The sequence below is a fragment of the Leptodactylus fuscus genome, chromosome 11 (genome assembly GCF_031893055.1).
Source record: "Leptodactylus fuscus isolate aLepFus1 chromosome 11, aLepFus1.hap2, whole genome shotgun sequence".
NCBI lineage: Eukaryota > Metazoa > Chordata > Amphibia > Anura > Leptodactylidae > Leptodactylus > Leptodactylus fuscus.
Window position 1 is genome coordinate 9,484,541 of NC_134275.1, and position 17,368 is coordinate 9,501,908.

A 17,368-nucleotide genomic window follows, 5' to 3' on the forward strand; every position below is an offset into this window, starting at 1 on the left:
AATAAAAAAAATTTCATAAAATATTTCATTATTATTAAGATGAGTGGAAAGTGGAAAGTTAGCCAGCAGTGACCTATTTACCTCTAGCAGGACACCTGTGTATTATGGTATGGAGCTGCGTGCTCCTCCCATGCACAAAGGTCATGTAGACAGTTATATACCCCAGCCATGGTGTACCCAGCGTCTCATTGCCATCAACAGCTGTATACTGAATACCATTGTCAGCACAATTCAATCTATTTCTATTAGTATTGCTGAAGGGGAGTCAAAATGCTACCGCTCTCAGGGGACTGGTGATAGTGCCCCCCTCCCATTTTAGGTAAGGGGGGTTAATGCCATAAATGGCTGGTTTATTGAAGAAGCAGGAGGTAGAAGGAGGGGGGGGAGATGGGACATTTAATACAGGCAATTAAATGGGGCACTCCCTTGTGCCTGCCCTTCCCATACTGTCACACCAGCTGCCAGCGAGTGCACAGCCATAAACCATTATTTCCTCATATTTTTCCTGCCTGTCGTGGATCGATACGTTGTTTCCAGGAATATAAATAGCGATATATTAATGGTTACTCTGTTTCCAGGAACATATATTGGGATATTTTCTGCTTCTGTTTCTCTCGGCATTTGCAGTGTGTGCTTGTTCACCAGTCATTGGTTGCTAGAAGACGCTCTCTCTTCCTCTCCCTCTTTCTCTCTTCCCTCCTCCCTTCTCTCTTTTTCTCTCTCTTCTCCTCTCCTCCCTGCTTCCATGGCCTTTGTAGCTACAGAGCAATGTGTCTTCATATGACCAGGGAACCAACATTCCAGCTCTGTCCTTGTCTGTCACTAGCAAGACTAGGACATCTCCAAGAAGACCCTCTGCCTACCCGACACCTCCTTCTTCCTCCTCCTCTTCAGCCACCACCACTCTCAAGAAGGAAGGCTGCCACCCTAATAAGATCACACAGGTCATTCTTCCTCAGTAGGAAGCATTGATGGCATGTAACTACTCCCATCGCTTCCATTGAGACCCCTCCTTACTCCCTAAGGTGAGACAAGGACAGCATCCTCCGACCACTAACCACTAGGAAGCACAATGGATTTCAAGAAGAAGCTGAGGAACCCCTGATGTTTCCCTTTCAAGGAGCCAACCTTTATATTAAAGGTACCTTTCCAGAGCACCGGAGCTAGATTCAGGATGCAATCTTCTGTCCCTTTAAATCTCTGCTCACTCCTGCAGGATTCTTCCTCTTCTCTTTTGCTTTTAGCACCATTGGCTGATCAATGATATGGTTCCTGTTAAAGCTGCAAAATTAGGGTTACTACCACTGACACCTGCTCCACTTGGATAGTCCTTGAAGATGTCTGAGGGCCTCTAATGCTTGTAGGATTGATTGACTCTCCGACACAGTATGGGTCATTGGTTGACAGGACAGTGATCTGTGCCAGCCGTCTGAGGACCGTGACCTCCCTGGGGTGGGGGGCAACTAACACTGAGGAGCCCTCTAACCACCTCAGATCTTCTTAGGATTTTGTGACCACAGGGAGAGGATGAAGGATCATATATAATGATGATGCTTGATATTCAGGTAGGATTTGATATACACATGTGCTGTAATCCGGCAGACATTATAGTGTTGTATTATTATTAGCGGACCTCTCGGACAGGAAGTTTCGTGTACTGTGCAAATGGGAATTTTTGTTACTTCCTCTTCTGATACGGGAGTGTATATTGGATGGGAAGAAGAGTTGTATTGCAATGTGTAATATTTTTTTATACAGTGATTAGTGATGTTATCACTGGTGTACAATGTTTTTACTTCATCCTTAAAGGGGAACTCCATAAAAATCTTTTAATAGCAGCAGAAGCCTGCGAATGGTCATGTTGAAATTTATTAGGTCTGTGGAGATCCAGGGTTGTCACTCTCAACAAAACTATTGGGTAATGCATTCCTGGAGTGGAGTTTGCCTTTAATGAAGAGCACTTTTTTTTTTATTTAAAGGGGATGTCCGCATTGACCTATCTTCTAATATTTAAAGGGGCTGATCTGGATTAGAAAACATGGCAGCCATATTCCACAAATAGTACCATACCTTCACACAGGTTGTATGTGGTAATGCACCACTGCCCCAATCACATCAATGGAGATTTATGAAGACTGACTATCAATGCCAGTCTTTGTAACCCTATTGTTGGTGGAGGGTGCGCCCTTTCATATGGTACGGTGCACACTTCCTCACAAATAAGGCTCACTCTTTGTTGTACCATAGCTGCCATAGTCATAAATGATAAATCTGGTGGGGCTTCCCTGGCACCAACCTCGCCAGTTTCCCAAAAATGTGATGTGATGACGACAGTGCAAAAGAAGACAAGTCACATTTTTTGACACAAAAACAATTTACGCGTAAAGTTAGTGATTTTCATTCCTAGTATTCCAGAGAAATAGCGCATAATGCCTAATAATTCTGCCCCAATGAGCTGTCAGGCCCGGCACAACCTATGGACAAGTGCGGTCCAACATAGTGTTCGTGCTGAAGGGGTTCATGTAGTCCTTAAGTCTCTTTATTCTGAAGGTGAGTTGGGGGGGGGGGGGTGTCTTAGTCCCCCAAGAAATGCTTTTTCCTGTTACCTCTCCAATATTGATCACTCGTGTACATATAAATACCGCTATATGGTTCTTTCTGACTGCTTTAGATGCCGTTTATTTATTTATCGCTCCTTGGATATTTTTCTTGGACTTTGGCATTCACAAAACACTTTTAGGTTGACAACTACTCAACTCAAGACACCATCTTGGAAATGTCGATTCTCTGTTGATTTATGCCATTGTATGTTTTTTTGTAATATTCTTATATTTAATTTAAAATATACGTATAGGTATAAGTGGAAGGTTGTGATGTCATAATGATTATAGCTGCAATCATTATAGCTGCTACATGTAAGTAAGCTACATACATATACATTTATTATAATGGCTGAGCGTGGTGTAAGGATAAAAGAGGCGATCCCGGAATTTCTTGGCCTGTAGGGAAAGCACGCCTTGTCTTATAATAACTGTATAATATTCTGTAGGAGCAGTACCTAACATAAGTGGTAGAGCCACAGGATATAATAGCTGGGATGAGCCATCGGCCCTTGCTGTATATGCTGTGCTACGTGGAGACATAGCTTGTCTGGAGCCATTGGCCTGGATGTAATGCTGCCGGTGAGCACTCCTGTTACTCTGCCAGGTTGTAGTTTTATTGGCAGAATGTAAATGAACGGCCTGCCAGGCTCTAATCTTATCTCGCCTCACACCAGGCCTGACTGCACAGACCTGGCTCAGCTCATGAATAAATTATGGCCAGCTGGACAGTATGGCTGGATCATATATGGAAAGTGGAATACTGGAGTCTACTAGAGAGGATGACTGAGACCACAGTGAGGGCCATAACTAGGTCTCTAGGTAGTGGCAGAACCAATGGGGCCACCAGACAGATTTCTCTGCTTCTGATGACATCATCAGAATGTTTTGTTACATAGTAAAATTATCAAAATTGCAGTGACATAAACTGCTTATAGTGACCATGTCAGACTGATTTCTGCGGATAGTGACAATATCACGCTGCTTTCTGTATAAAGTGACATGGACAAACCAGCGTCCTGCTTAAAGTGACATCATCAAGCTTCTTACATGGTTAAAATGACATCATCAGACTGACTGCTGTTTATAGTGACATCATCACACTGCAGTGACATCTGCAGCTTGCATTTCTGTTACCTGGGGCAAAGGTTAATTTCATTACCCTATATAATAATAATAATACATTTATTTTTATAGTTCCAATATAGTCCGCAGCACTCTACTCTTACTCTGTATCTACTACACACATAGGTGTTGTATTGGATCCTGCTGACAATCCATGCCTGAGACACATGGCCCAGCTGCCCCCAACCCTAGCTATGTACTTGTTACCTGTATAAAATTATACCATCAAATGGTTTAACTGCTTTTAGTGATGTCTTAAAAATTGTTTCCTGACATCATCAGACTGCTTCACTGTTGGCAGTGACATCAACAGACTGCTTCCATGCTGGCAGTGACCTCATCAGACTGCTTCCCTGCTGGCAGTGACCTCATCAGACTGCTTCCTTGCTGACAGTGACATCATTAGATTACTTCCCTGCTGGTAGTGACCTCATCAGACCGCTTCGCTTATGGCAGTGACATCATCAGACTGCTTCCATGCTGGCAGTGACCTCATCAGACTGCTTCCTTGCTGGCAGTGACATCATTAGATTGCTTCCCTGCTGGCAGTGACATCATTAGATTGCTTCCCTGCTGGCAGTGACCTCATCAGACTGCTTCCATGCTGGCAGTGACATCATTAGATTGCTTCCCTGCTGGCAGTGACCTCATCAGACTGCTTCCATGCTGGCAGTGACATCATCAGACTGCTTCCCTGCTGGTAAGGACATCATCAGACTGCTTCCATGCTGGCAGTGACCTCATTAGATTGCTTCTCTGCTGGCAGTGACATCAACAGACTGCTTCCATGCTGGCAGTGACATCATCAGACTGCTTCCATGCTGGCAGTGACCTCATTAGATTGCTTCCCTGCTGGCAGTGACATCATCAGATTGCTTCTCTAATTATAATGACATCATCTAATTGCTTCCCTGTTGACAGAGACTTCATTAGATCTATGATGTCAAGAGCTCTGTATGATTTCATAGGACTATTTCCCTGAGAATATCATCACACCCTTATCCTGCTCATGATCTGACCATCACGCTGCTTCTCTGCCTAAAATGAAATAATCTGATGGCTCCTTGGGTTATAATGATGTCATCGTGCCGTCCCCTGCTATAATGTATATTTTATTGGCTTACACTGAATTACTTCTCTGCATCCTCCATTCACTTGAATGGGCCTGTGTTGCAATTCTTATGGTTAGTGTAGGGGTGGGGGCTTTGTGTCAGAAGAAGCTGAAGCCCCCCCTTACTCCACCCACAGTACTTTTCAGATTGCCAAGGTTAGAAGCCACATTGAAGTATTCTTTGTGCTACTCTGCAATGTATGAGAGTCCCAGAAGGGGGCAGCAAAGTCTTTGGTGCTGTGAGATGTGATTGTATCTTGTAGCAGATGTCAATTAGTTGTGAATATTCTTCCTCCCGTTAATTAAGGATGAGATCAGCTTTTGTAGATGGTGGAGCTGGTGTTTGGGGTGGATGTTCTGCTAGTAACAAGCTTCATGGCACCTGGCGGTGTGATAATTGTTGCGTGACTCAGGGGCATTATGAAAAGCATATGTGAGGAATTCCTCAAAAGTACCAAAGCAGGATTAAGCAGACACATACATCACATATATGAGGCTTTCCTGAGATCGCTGCCACCGTCTGGTACATGAGCTATAAGCGCTCAGCGCTTGCAGTTCATTAACTCAACTACATTTACTTCTGGGTTTACCTGGGGTTTTCCAGGTGTTGTGGAACTACAACTCCCAGCACAACTGTGCTGCACAAGGCATATTCCACATCACGTAGAGTTCCTGATTGTCATTATACAGTAATCTGCAGTATGCCGCTGAGCTTGTGTATCTAAGCCTTGTGTATCCTAGTCAGTGGGGCCCCTCGGGCTCTGCTCATGTAGGTAAGACTATCTGGTGCAGATGTGAACATAGTGTAAGCCGTCTTGTGTGATACGTCTGCTGAGCATGTAGCTAAGCCGATCATGTATGTTCTATCGAATCTTGTGTGATACTATTGGCACAGCTGTGTATCTAATCTCCATGTGTGATACTGTGCTTCTGACTTTGTCTGCCTAGTCCTATCAATGCGATACTGTCTGCGGAGATGTGTATCTAATCCTATATGATACTGTTTAGTATCTGTTTACTGTATGCTGAGCTCTAATCCTATCATGTGCTTCTCTGTAAGACTTTAGGCTAATTTGTCCACTGGGTGGCGCTGTAGTTTCATGAAGGTTGTCTAGTATATCTAGTATATAGCAATAAAGCAACTAAATAAATAATAATAATTATGATCTAATAATGATAATTAGTAATAATCCAATCCAATAATAATTATAATTCCATAATCTAATCATCTAGTATTAATGTAGCTGTATAGTGTATTATCACATGGAATAGTCTGTTGTTATATGAGAACTATCACTGCATTTCCCCAATTCCGCAGTAAATTCCAGGCCTTCAGTTTTCTTCTTGTGTGTAGTTGATAATAAAATGAAAGGCATAGTCTGGATTTAGATAAAACTAGAACCTCACCCCCTCCTCTAGTAAATCTTCCATGGTTTGTCATGGTTCTTCCCGCAGCGCTTTAAACAGAAAGTTTGTGGAGTTTTCCTCCACGGACTTTCTGTTACAATTAGGGCTAGTTCACACAGAGTTATTTTTTTATTTTTATTTTTTTTATGTAGCTTATGAGCCCCACATAGAGATCAGTATGTCTTTGGAATATGGGGTGGAAATCCATGCAAGCACGGGGAGAACATACAAACTCCTTACAGATGGTTTTTTGCCCTTGGCGGGATTTGAACACCAGGACTCCAGCGCTGCAAGGCTGCAATACTAACCACTGAGCCACCGTGTGGCCGCCCACACAGAGTTATTTGACACGGAATCCGCCTGCCGAAACGGCTCACCTTGACTTCAAAGGGAGTCGCTCGCTTCTTTTTTCCGCTAGCTAGGGGCGGAAAAAAGAAGCAAGATGACCTATCTTGCCGCGGATTCCGCAGCACGAGACTCCCTCCCGATTAGGTCCATTCATTCGGGCCTACTCCAAAGCGGAATGCTGCAAAGGGATGCTGCTACACTGCATCGACATTCCATGATGGTTAGCCGCGCGGTATGTTCACACGTGGAATCCATTTTCCGCCGTGTGAACATACCCTTATATCTACGGAGAAGCCAACGGCATTTCCGTAGATATAATTGACATACTGCAATTTCCAAAACCGCGCCGGTTTTGGAAATCTTAGCGTGTCCTCGCTGCGGTTTTTACCGCAAAGTGGGCATGGAATTTGCAAGAATCCCATTCACTTTGCAGTTACTGTAAAACACCACAATTTTTCCCGCATCGTTTTCGACCCTTGGGGTCCCGGCCTTAAAAAAGTTTTCTGGGACTGAACAACCTATAATAGATCATCAATATCCGGTGAGTGTGTGGGGGGGTCCTAAACATGGGATCCCAAAAGATCAACTGAATAGACTGCGGTGCTCATAAGTGATGTGGCCTCTTTCCTTTGGTGATGATGTCACTTTTATTGGTCACATGATCCATCGGCGTCTCAGTCCCATTCTAGTGAATCTGGCTGAGCTGCAATCCTAATCACAGTCCCTACAATATGCATGGCGCTGTGTTTGGCTGCTGATATGTGGGGGGTCCCAGATGTCGACTCACAAATGGCTGATGATCTGTGAGAAGCAGTGAAGACCCTAAATAGGTAGCAATCTCTACATCTAATTTTACAAGGTTAAAAAAGTTTTTGCACTTTTTTTTAAGGACTCCACAGCCCTGCAGGTGTCAGACCCCCACCTAAGGATCAGCCATCAGTATAGAAGTCCCAGAAAACCCCTTTAATTTGACAGTGTTCTCGGCCTCTAAAGGGATTGTCTCTTGACTTTTATCTGTAGCTACATAAGAAGATTCCTGGAGTGACACCCACCATGATGGTGGCCATATTGGTTGTCTTCTTGCTTTGCCCCTGCCAAACATAACTAAACAATATCCCATTAGATTGCTGACAGATGAGGACGCCATCGCATGGACTTTTTCATAACTGCCTGTCTGTTTGTCAGCAACTCTTCTGTTTTCCAGAAATTGAAATTGCTGATTCGGTTCTGCTTTGTGACTAATTTGTCTAGAATTGTGAAACTTTCCATTGTTAGACTTGAGAGGAGTTTTTGTTGCTAAATTTATCACTCTGATAAAATAACAAGTGTTTGCCGCGCGCCCACTCAGTCCTGCTGGGCTCCGGCATAATCCAGTCACTTCGCCCTGACTGATGGATCCTGGGACCGGGCGCCCGCTGCGTCTGCTTTACTGTAACATCTAGTGCTGAATTGGACCCCTAGTCATGCTGAGACCTATAGTTCAAGATTAGGTTAAGAATCTATCATATAAGAGAGCCATACATTAGCACATATGTAATTTTGGCTGCACCTGTCAAATTTAGAGGGTGTAAGGTAGTATATGCTATAAATGTAAGTATCAAAAAGTGTATGTGTCTAGTCATGGCACTAAGCAGACACTGTGTGATAGACAGACCGTGCAGTCAGGTGCTGTAATGTAGTATGTGGTATACATATAGTGCCAGTCAGGTGCTGTAATGTAGTATGTGGTATACATATAGTACCAGTCAGGTGCTGTAATGTAGTATATGGTATACATATAGTACCAGTCAGGTGCTGTAATGTAGTATGTGGTATACATATAGTGACAGTCAGGTGCTGTAATGTAGTATATGGTATACATATAGTACCAGTCAGGTGCTGTAATGTAGTATGTGGTATACATATAGTGACAGTCAGGTGCTGTAATGTAGTATGTGGTATACATATAGTACCAGTCAGGTGCTGTAATGTAGTATGTGGTATACATATAGTACCAGTCAGGTGCTGTAATGTAGTATGTGGTATACATATAGTACCAGTCAGGTGCTGTAATGTAGTATGTGGTATACATATAGTGCCAGTCAGGTGCTATAATGTAGTATGTGGTATACATATAGTGACAGTCAGGTGCTGTAATGTAGTATGTGGTATACATATAGTGACAGTCAGGTGCTGTAATGTAGTATGTGGTATACATATAGTACCAGTCAGGTGCTGTAATGTAGTATGTGGTATACATATAGTACCAGTCAGGTGCTGTAATGTAGTATATGGTATACATATAGTACCAGTCAGGTGCTGTAATGTAGTATGTGGTATACATATAGTGCCAGTCAGGTGCTGTAATGTAGTATGTGGTATACATATAGTACCAGTCAGGTGCTGTAATGTAGTATATGGTATACATATAGTACCAGTCAGGTGCTGTAATGTAGTATGTGGTATACATATAGTACCAGTCAGGTGCTGTAATGTAGTATATGGTATACATATAGTACCAGTCAGGTGCTGTAATGTAGTATGTGGTATACATATAGTACCAGTCAGGTGCTGTAATGTAGTATGTGGTATACATACTGTATAGTGACAGTCAGGTACTGTAATGTAGTATGTGGTATACATATAGTGCCAGTCAGGTGCTGTAATGTAGTATGTGGTATACATATAGTGCCAGTCAGGTGCTGTAATGTATCATATCATATAGTGACAGTCGGGGCTGTAATGTAGCGCATAGTATACTGTACATATAGTGATAGTGGGGGTTGTAATGTAGAGCATAGTATACTGTACATATAGTGACAGTCGGGGCTGTAAAGTAGAGTATAGTATACATATAGTGACAGTCGGGGCTGTAATGTAGAGTATAGTATACATATAGTGATAGTGGGGGCTGTAATGTAGAGCATAGTATACTGCACATATAGTGACAGTCGGGGCTGTAATGTAGAGTATAGTATACATATAGTGATAGTGGGGGCTGTAATGTAGAGTATCCTATTAATATTATAAATGTGAAAGTTTGTGGGTTTGTGAGTTTGGATGTTCGGATGTTTGTTCCTCAATCACGCAAAACCCGCTTGACCGATTTGGCTGAAATTTTCCACAAACATAGTTAATACACCCGATTGCGCAATAGGCTACTTTTCGTCACAATAGCGCACATACGTTTGTGCCAGAACCCCCACAAAACCCAAACTCACACCACCATCTCTGCAATCTCACACACTTTGGACCATAGCAAGCCACAAAATTCATATTGTCCTCTACAGCCTCGCTCCTAACCCCACACAATCACATATACATATACGTTACCACTTTGCCCCTCACCTTAACGATACTCTAGGAGGCTCTCTTTAACGCCCCGGAGCAGCCATATTTGCCGACCCCCACCGCTCTGACAATCCGCGACACCACCCACCCATGTCAATACCCCTAGGAAGTCTAATAAATGCAAAAAAAAAAGTTTAAAAAAAGTAAAAAAAAAAAACAAAACAAATAAAAAGGATTAAAAATTCAAATCACCCCCCTTTCCCTAGAACACATATAAAAATAGTTAAAAACTGTGAAACGCATACATGTTAGGTATCCCCACGTCCGAAATCGCCCGCTCTACAAAGCTATACAAATATTTTTCCTGTTCGGTAAACGCCGTAGCGGGAAAATGGTCAAAAGTGCCAAACCGCCGTTTTTTCACTGTTTTGATTCTGATAAAAATTTGAATAAAAAGTGATCAAAGCAATAGCATTTCCCGAAAATGGTAGAACTAAAAAGTACACCCGTTCCCGCAAAAAAAGACGCCCTATACATCTCCGTACACGCACCTATAAAAAAGTTACGACTGTCGGAATATGGCGACTTTTCAAAAAAAAAAAAATTTTAACACAGTTTTGGATTTTTTTTAAGGGGTCAAAATGTAAATAAAACCATAGAAATTTGGTATTCCCGGCATCATAACGAAACACAGAATACAGGGGACATGTCATTTTGGTTGCACAGTGAACGCCGTAAAACCAAAGCCCGTAAGAAAGTCGCAGAAATGCATTTTTTCTTCAAATCCAGCCCATTCTGAATTTTTTCCCTGCTTCCCAGTACATTATATAGAATAAATAATGGCGGCATCATGAAGAAAAATTTGTCCCGCAAAAACTAAGACCTCATATGGCTCTGGGAGCTGAGAAATAAAAAAGTTATGGGGTTTAGAAGGAGAGGAGTCAAAAACGAAAAACGAAAATCCAAAAATGCCATCGGCGGGAAAGGGTTAACTTCAAATACTTCTGTCCCAAAGTCACTATGTAAAGTTTCTCACAACACCGTATATATAGCAGCTCAAATACAAAGTAACTGCAACACAAAAGTCTCACGTATTCTCTGAATTACAGAAACAACAAGATACAAAGTTACATTTCATATCCCAAACCTTATATACAGTACGAAAACCTTACCCACGCCTGTATATACCCACTGCTACAATCACCGCAGACGAAGTCGCGGGTACCAGCTAGTAGTATACATATAGTGATAGTGGGGGCTGTAATGTAGAGCATAGTATACTGCACATATAGTGACAGTCGGGGCTGTAATGTAGAGTATAGTATACATATAGTGACAGTCGGTGCTGTAATGTAGAGTATAGTATACTGCACATATAGTGATAGTGGGGGCTGTAATGTAGAGTATAGTATACATATAGTGACAGTCGGGGCTGTAATGTAGAGCATAGTATACATATAGTGACAGTCGGTGCTGTAATGTAGAGTATAGTATACATATAGTGATAGTGGGGGCTGTAATGTAGAGCATAGTATACTGCACATATAGTGACAGTCGGGGCTGTAATGTAGAGCATAGTATACATATAGTGACAGTGGGGGTTGTAATGTAGTGGAGCTTTACCGGTGTCAGATGGAGGTTCCTTTGGCCTATCCTCCAACAACCCTTAAGAAGTAAACCATAATATCCTTCAAATTGTGATGTCTTCTACCGGACCATTATTGTGTTAGGGCCTGTGCCCACCGAAGGATCCTCTGATTGACTTTATGGCTTGTGACTGACCGTGACTGTCAGCCATTTATAAAGGAGTCTGAGTGTAGCTGTGGAAAAATAGAGGAGTCCATGGTTTAGTCTACCAAATATACACCCTGGTAACTGATACCTCAGGGGTGCTTTACAAGCCCCACTTTCAGACTTTAGGACTGCTATGTGCATTATGGCGGTCACTACATATAGGGCCCATATCAGGGGCTGGACAAAGACTAGACCTGGCCTGTAATGTTTGGTATCCCTGTGCAGACTCTGGGCTATCCCGTAACAGATGCTACATGGTATTCAGATGGAGAATGTTAGGAAAATTAGATTGTCAGCTCTGTGGGTGGGGCGGTGGCTGCGAACGCACCCTGCAATAATAATAATGTGGATATCGGACACTTAGGGGATGTTAATGAGTTAATTTTTAACTCTGCTCTTGTTTCAGGGCTTCAGATTACCAGAGCGCTGCAGAATCCCGCTCATTCCATAGAAACTAGGTCAGATGTCAGCAATATTACCGGACTGCTGCGGGATCCATCAGCTGGGTGTCTGACAGAGGGGGCTCATTAGTGTGAATAGGAGGAGGGGATCTGACAGGATGTAATGGGAGACTGCTTAAAGGGGAATTCAACCTTTACTCCTATCGTTGTGATGTCTGGAGATGATCTGTGTACTGGCAGCGGGACGCTGAGGTTATTTCAGTGCATTTGCAGTAAGGACCCTTGAAATTCAATGACTCTTCAGATGAAGGGGCTGGTAGATGAGCGAGGCTTAGAAAATATTCTGAAATCTTTGGCTGGTGGAGGGGTCAGCAGCCTCCAAGCTACGACTATGACTCCCAGCATGCTCATTTCACAGCGATGGGACGAGTGTGCATGCTGGAGTTGTAGTTGCACAACTGAACTGTTGAAGGTGGCCGACCCCTGGAGTAAGGGGCTTCACATGTGTTACAGATTATTCAAGGCTCCGCTAGGGGTATTCTGAGAATAAGATATAGATGGCCTATCCTTAGGATAGAAATATTACATGGGGTCTGACACTTGCACACCCACCAGTCAGCTGTTTGTAGGAGATTGTTTTATTTAGGTGCAGCCTCTTCACTCTTTGCCAAGCACAGCGTTGCCCTTTGTATAGTGACTGTGCTTGGTATTGCAGCTCAGCCACGGCGTGACCATGCATGATTTTGAAAGCCCCGCCCACTTATAACATACTGTAAAATGCTGCAGATTTGGGGTTACGGAAACCCTATTTCTATGCATGGGATGCTGGTTGTTATAGGACTGGATGCAGAATCCATCACATGTGGACAGGTCCTAGGAGTACAGTATATCAGGAGTACTATGGTTACTACAGCAGAGGGATTACCCTTTAAGCAGTTACCCATTATGTGCTGCAGGTTCCAAGAACTTGTAGGCAAAAGGGTTAAACTATCTGCAGCAAAGAGTAAAAACATATGAGGTCAGAAATACAGAAAGCTGCAGCTGGCACAATGTATCCCGGCCTGTGATAAGAGATTCCTTCACTCCCTGTGGATGTCGACAATAGACAATTCCATCACAGTCACTTTATCTCTTGACGTCTCTTCCCTCCATCTGCAAAAAGACAGAAAAACACCAGAATTCACTTTACGCCTCGCCCCATGTGTATGTTCAGGAACTCCCCCCTTCTGATCCCTCTGGATGGGACCTTCCTGTTATTGTCAGGCAGGAAGTATAGTGAATGGGTCAGATCCAAGTGTGTGCATGTGGGGGGGAGGGCAGTGAAGATAGGCAGAAAATAGGAGAGAAGTTTATGTCTAGATTTCTATTATGTCAGGGAATGAGCCAAAATAATCATCGCCTAGAAGCTTCCTTAGTTTATAAATAAAAGATTCCGCAATCAGTTTTTTTTTTAATTGACCCTGACAATACAGAAGCTTGTTATAGCGCCCCCTATGTGGAAATCTGTAGTTGAAAAGGTTTTATTAGGAGGATGCGGGGACCCCGAGATCATCGATTACATTTGTACAATTACAAGGACACTAAGACTATAATACTGCATACCATGTGATGTATCTAATTATATTGTGTGATGCTGTCTGCTGAGCTGTGTATCTAATCCTATCCTGTGTGATACAGTCTGCTGAGCTGTGTATCTAATCCTATCCTGTGTGATACTGTATACTGAGCTGTGTATCTAATCCTATCTTGTGTGATACTGTATACTGAGCTGTGTATCTAATCCTATCCTGTGTGATACTGTCTGCTGAGCTGTGCATCTAATCCTATCCTGTGTGATACTGTATAGTGAGCTGTGTATCTAATCCTATCCTGTGTGATACTGTATACTGAGCTGTGTATCTAATCCTATCCTGTGTGATACAGTCTGCTGAGTTGTGTATCTAATCTTACCATGTGTGGTACTGTTTCTAGAGCTGTGTATCTAGTCTTATTTTTGTGGTACTGTCTGCTGAGCTGTGTATCTCAGCCTGCATTTTGCATTGCTGTCTTCTGAGCTATATCTAATATTAAGTCTGACTCTATCCGACATGTCTGACAATGTCACACGACCACCATGGTGTATAATTACTGAAAAAAGTGGGCCGAATTCTGGTTGTAAAGAAAATTACCTTTATCTGTCATGTAAATTTTGAGAAATGAAATTTTAAAAAAATAAATAAAAAAAAAATAAATGAAAATTGAAGTCAATTAATAAAAGTACAAAAGTGTCAGTGACTGGGCGGGCTGTGTCCAGAACTCTTACCGCTCCATCCCCGTTGTTTTTGGCGCTCTGTCACTTTCACATTCGCAGAGAAACATGTTCAGGGTCATCTTCTTCTGCTGATGTCGGTGCTTGTGTGTTTGGTATCTGCCATGACCTCTTGCCCACATTGGGTGCGTTTGCGGTGTCTGTCGCCATCTCTTTCCCGTGTGTCGTAGAACGGATACGAGGGTTTCCTGTGAGGCGTTGAGGTCAGGAGCCGCTCAGAGTTATCAGTTCTCACTTCTTCCTGTATTTCTCCTTGAAATCATAAACTGATAACAATGGCGAAAATATGACAAAATTCTACTTTTTGTGGACAGACACAACAAGCGGATGACAGAAAACTATATTATAGGAAGTAACGGAAGTATCACTGACAGCAAACTGCAGATCTATAATTATACATGTTATTGTACATAACAGCAGTATTATAGTAGTTACATTCTTGTACATAGGAGTAGTATTATAGTAGTTATATTCTTGTACATAGGGGGCAGTATTATAGTAGTTATATTCTTGTACATAGGAGTAGTATTATAGTAGTTATATTCTTGTACATAGGAGTAGTATTATAGTAGTTATATTCTTGTACATAGGGGGCAGTATTATAGTAGTTATATTCTTGTACATAGGAGTAGTATTATAGTAGTTATATTCTTGTACATAGGAGGTAGTAATATAGTAGTTATATTCTTGTACATAGGAGGTAGTATTATAGTAGTTATATTCTTGTACATAGGAGCAGTATTATAGTAGTTATATTCTTGTACATAGGAGCAGTATTATAGTAGTTATATTCTTGTACATAGGAGTAGTATTATAGTAGTTATATTCTTGTACATAGGAGGTAGTATTATAGTAGTTATATTGTTGTACATAGGAGTAGTATTATAGTAGTTATATTCTTGTACATAGGAGGCAGTATTATAGTAGTTATATTCCTGTACATAGCAGTAGTATTATAGTAGTTATATTCTTGTACATAGGAGTAGTATTATAGTAGTTATATTCTTGTACATAGGAGTACTATTATAGTAGTTATATTCTTGTACATAGGAGGTAGTATTATAGTAGTTATATTCTTGTACATAGGAGTAGTATTATAGTAGTTATATTCTTGTACATAGGAGCAGTATTATAGTAGTTATATTCCTGTACATAGGAGGTAGTATTATAGTAGTTATATTCTTGTACATAGGAGCAGTATTATAGTAGTTATATTCCTGTACATAGGAGGTAGTATTATAGTAGTTATATTCTTGTACATAGGAGCAGTATTATAGTAGTTATATTCTTGTACATAGGAGCAGTATTATAGTAGTTATATTCTTGTACATAGGAGCAGTATTATAGTAGTTATATTCTTGTACATAGGAGCAGTATTATAGTAGTTATATTCTTGTACATAGGAGCAGTATTATAGTAGTTATATTCTTGTACATAGGAGCAGTATTATAGTAGTTATATTCTTGTACATAGGAGCAGTATTATAGTAGTTATATTATTGTACATAGGAGCAGTATTATAGTAGTTATATTCTTGTACATAGGTGCAGTATTATAGTAGTTATATTCTTGTACATAGGAGGTAGTATTATAGTAGTTATATTCTTGTACATAGTAGTATTATAGTAGTTATATTCTTGTACATAGGAGCAGTATTATAGTAGTTATATTCTTGTACATAGGAGGTAGTATTATAGTAGTTATATTCTTGTACATAGGGAGTAGTATTATAGTAGTTATATTCTTGTACATAGGAGTAGTATTATAGTAGTTATATTCTTGTACATAGGGGAGGTATTATAGTAGTTATATTCTTGTACATAGGAGCAGTATTATAGTAGTTATATTCCTGTACATAGGAGGTAGTATTATAGTAGTTATATTCTTGTACATAGGAGCAGTACCGTATTTTACGGACTATAAGGCGCACTGGACTATAAGCCGCATTGCCCATGAGCGCCTTATAGTCCGTCTCGGTTCATATATAATGCGCACCGGACTATAAGCTGCAGTCCGGTGCGCATTATATGTTATTGAAAGCGGCGGCAGGCAGACTTTGCCAGAGGCCGCTTAACCCCCCGCGTGCCAGCCGCTTCTATTGGAAGCGCTCGGCAGGCGAGGAGGGGCTCTATCAGCAAAATCATGCTGATAGAGCCCAACCGTAAAAGTTAGATTAAACTACCCCCCCGTTTTAAAATAAAAGTCTGAAACAGAATGTGAAACTTACCGAGCGGTGCAGGGTGGGCGGGCATTCAGGCCTCCTCTTCCTCCGATGTTCCGTCCTCCTCCTCCGGCGCTCGCTAACTGATAATGGCCTGGGCGCATGCGCAGTAGCCGTAGTAGAAGCATTATGATATTGCATGCGCCCAGGCCATTATCAGCGAGCGCCGGAGGAGAAGGACGGAACATCGGAGGAAGAGGAGGCCTGAATGCCCTGCACCGCTGGGTAAGTTTCACGTTCTGTTTCAGGCCGGCGTGACAGCAGGGCTGCCGGACACTTCCCATTCATTTCTATGGGAGCCGGCATGCGAGCGCTCCCCATAGAAATGAATGGACTGCTTTTTTCCATTCATTTCTATAGGGAGCGCTCGCATGCCGGCTCCCATAGAAATGAATGGGAAGTGTCTGTCCATTCATTTCTATGGGGAGCGCTCGCATGCCGGCTCCCATAGAAATGAATAGGAAGTGTCTGGCAGCCCTGCTGTAACTCCGGCGTGTACGGCTGTGATACACGCCGGCGTTCCGTAGTGTGAATGCACCCTTACGGTGCCTTTTATGTATGTATGGAAGCGGCACGCAGACTTTGCCGCCGCTTCCATCCATATATAAGGTGCACCGGACTATAAGCTGCACTTACGATTTCTGAGGAAATCGTAGGTTTTTATGTGCGCCTTATAGTCCGGAAAATACGGTATTATAGTAGTTATATTCTTGTACATAGGAGCAGTATTATAGTAGTTTTAGGGCTTGAGGCTTTATGTAAACAAACACTGACCCTCTGTCCA

The 17,368-nt window shown here is 42.0% G+C and overlaps 1 protein-coding gene across 1 annotated transcript in view; it reads left to right on the plus strand.

The window, feature by feature from the left end:
- The first annotated feature begins 742 nt into the window (after positions 1 to 742).
- RALGDS (ral guanine nucleotide dissociation stimulator) overlaps positions 743 to 17,368 on the plus strand; it is an 86,131-nt gene continuing 69,505 nt past the window's right edge. Inside the window, exon 1 of the mRNA XM_075260276.1 lies at positions 743 to 1,565. Within this exon, the coding sequence (XP_075116377.1) occupies positions 1,545 to 1,565 (21 nt within the window). The 5' untranslated portion in view covers positions 743 to 1,544. The remainder of the gene's footprint in view (positions 1,566 to 17,368) is intronic.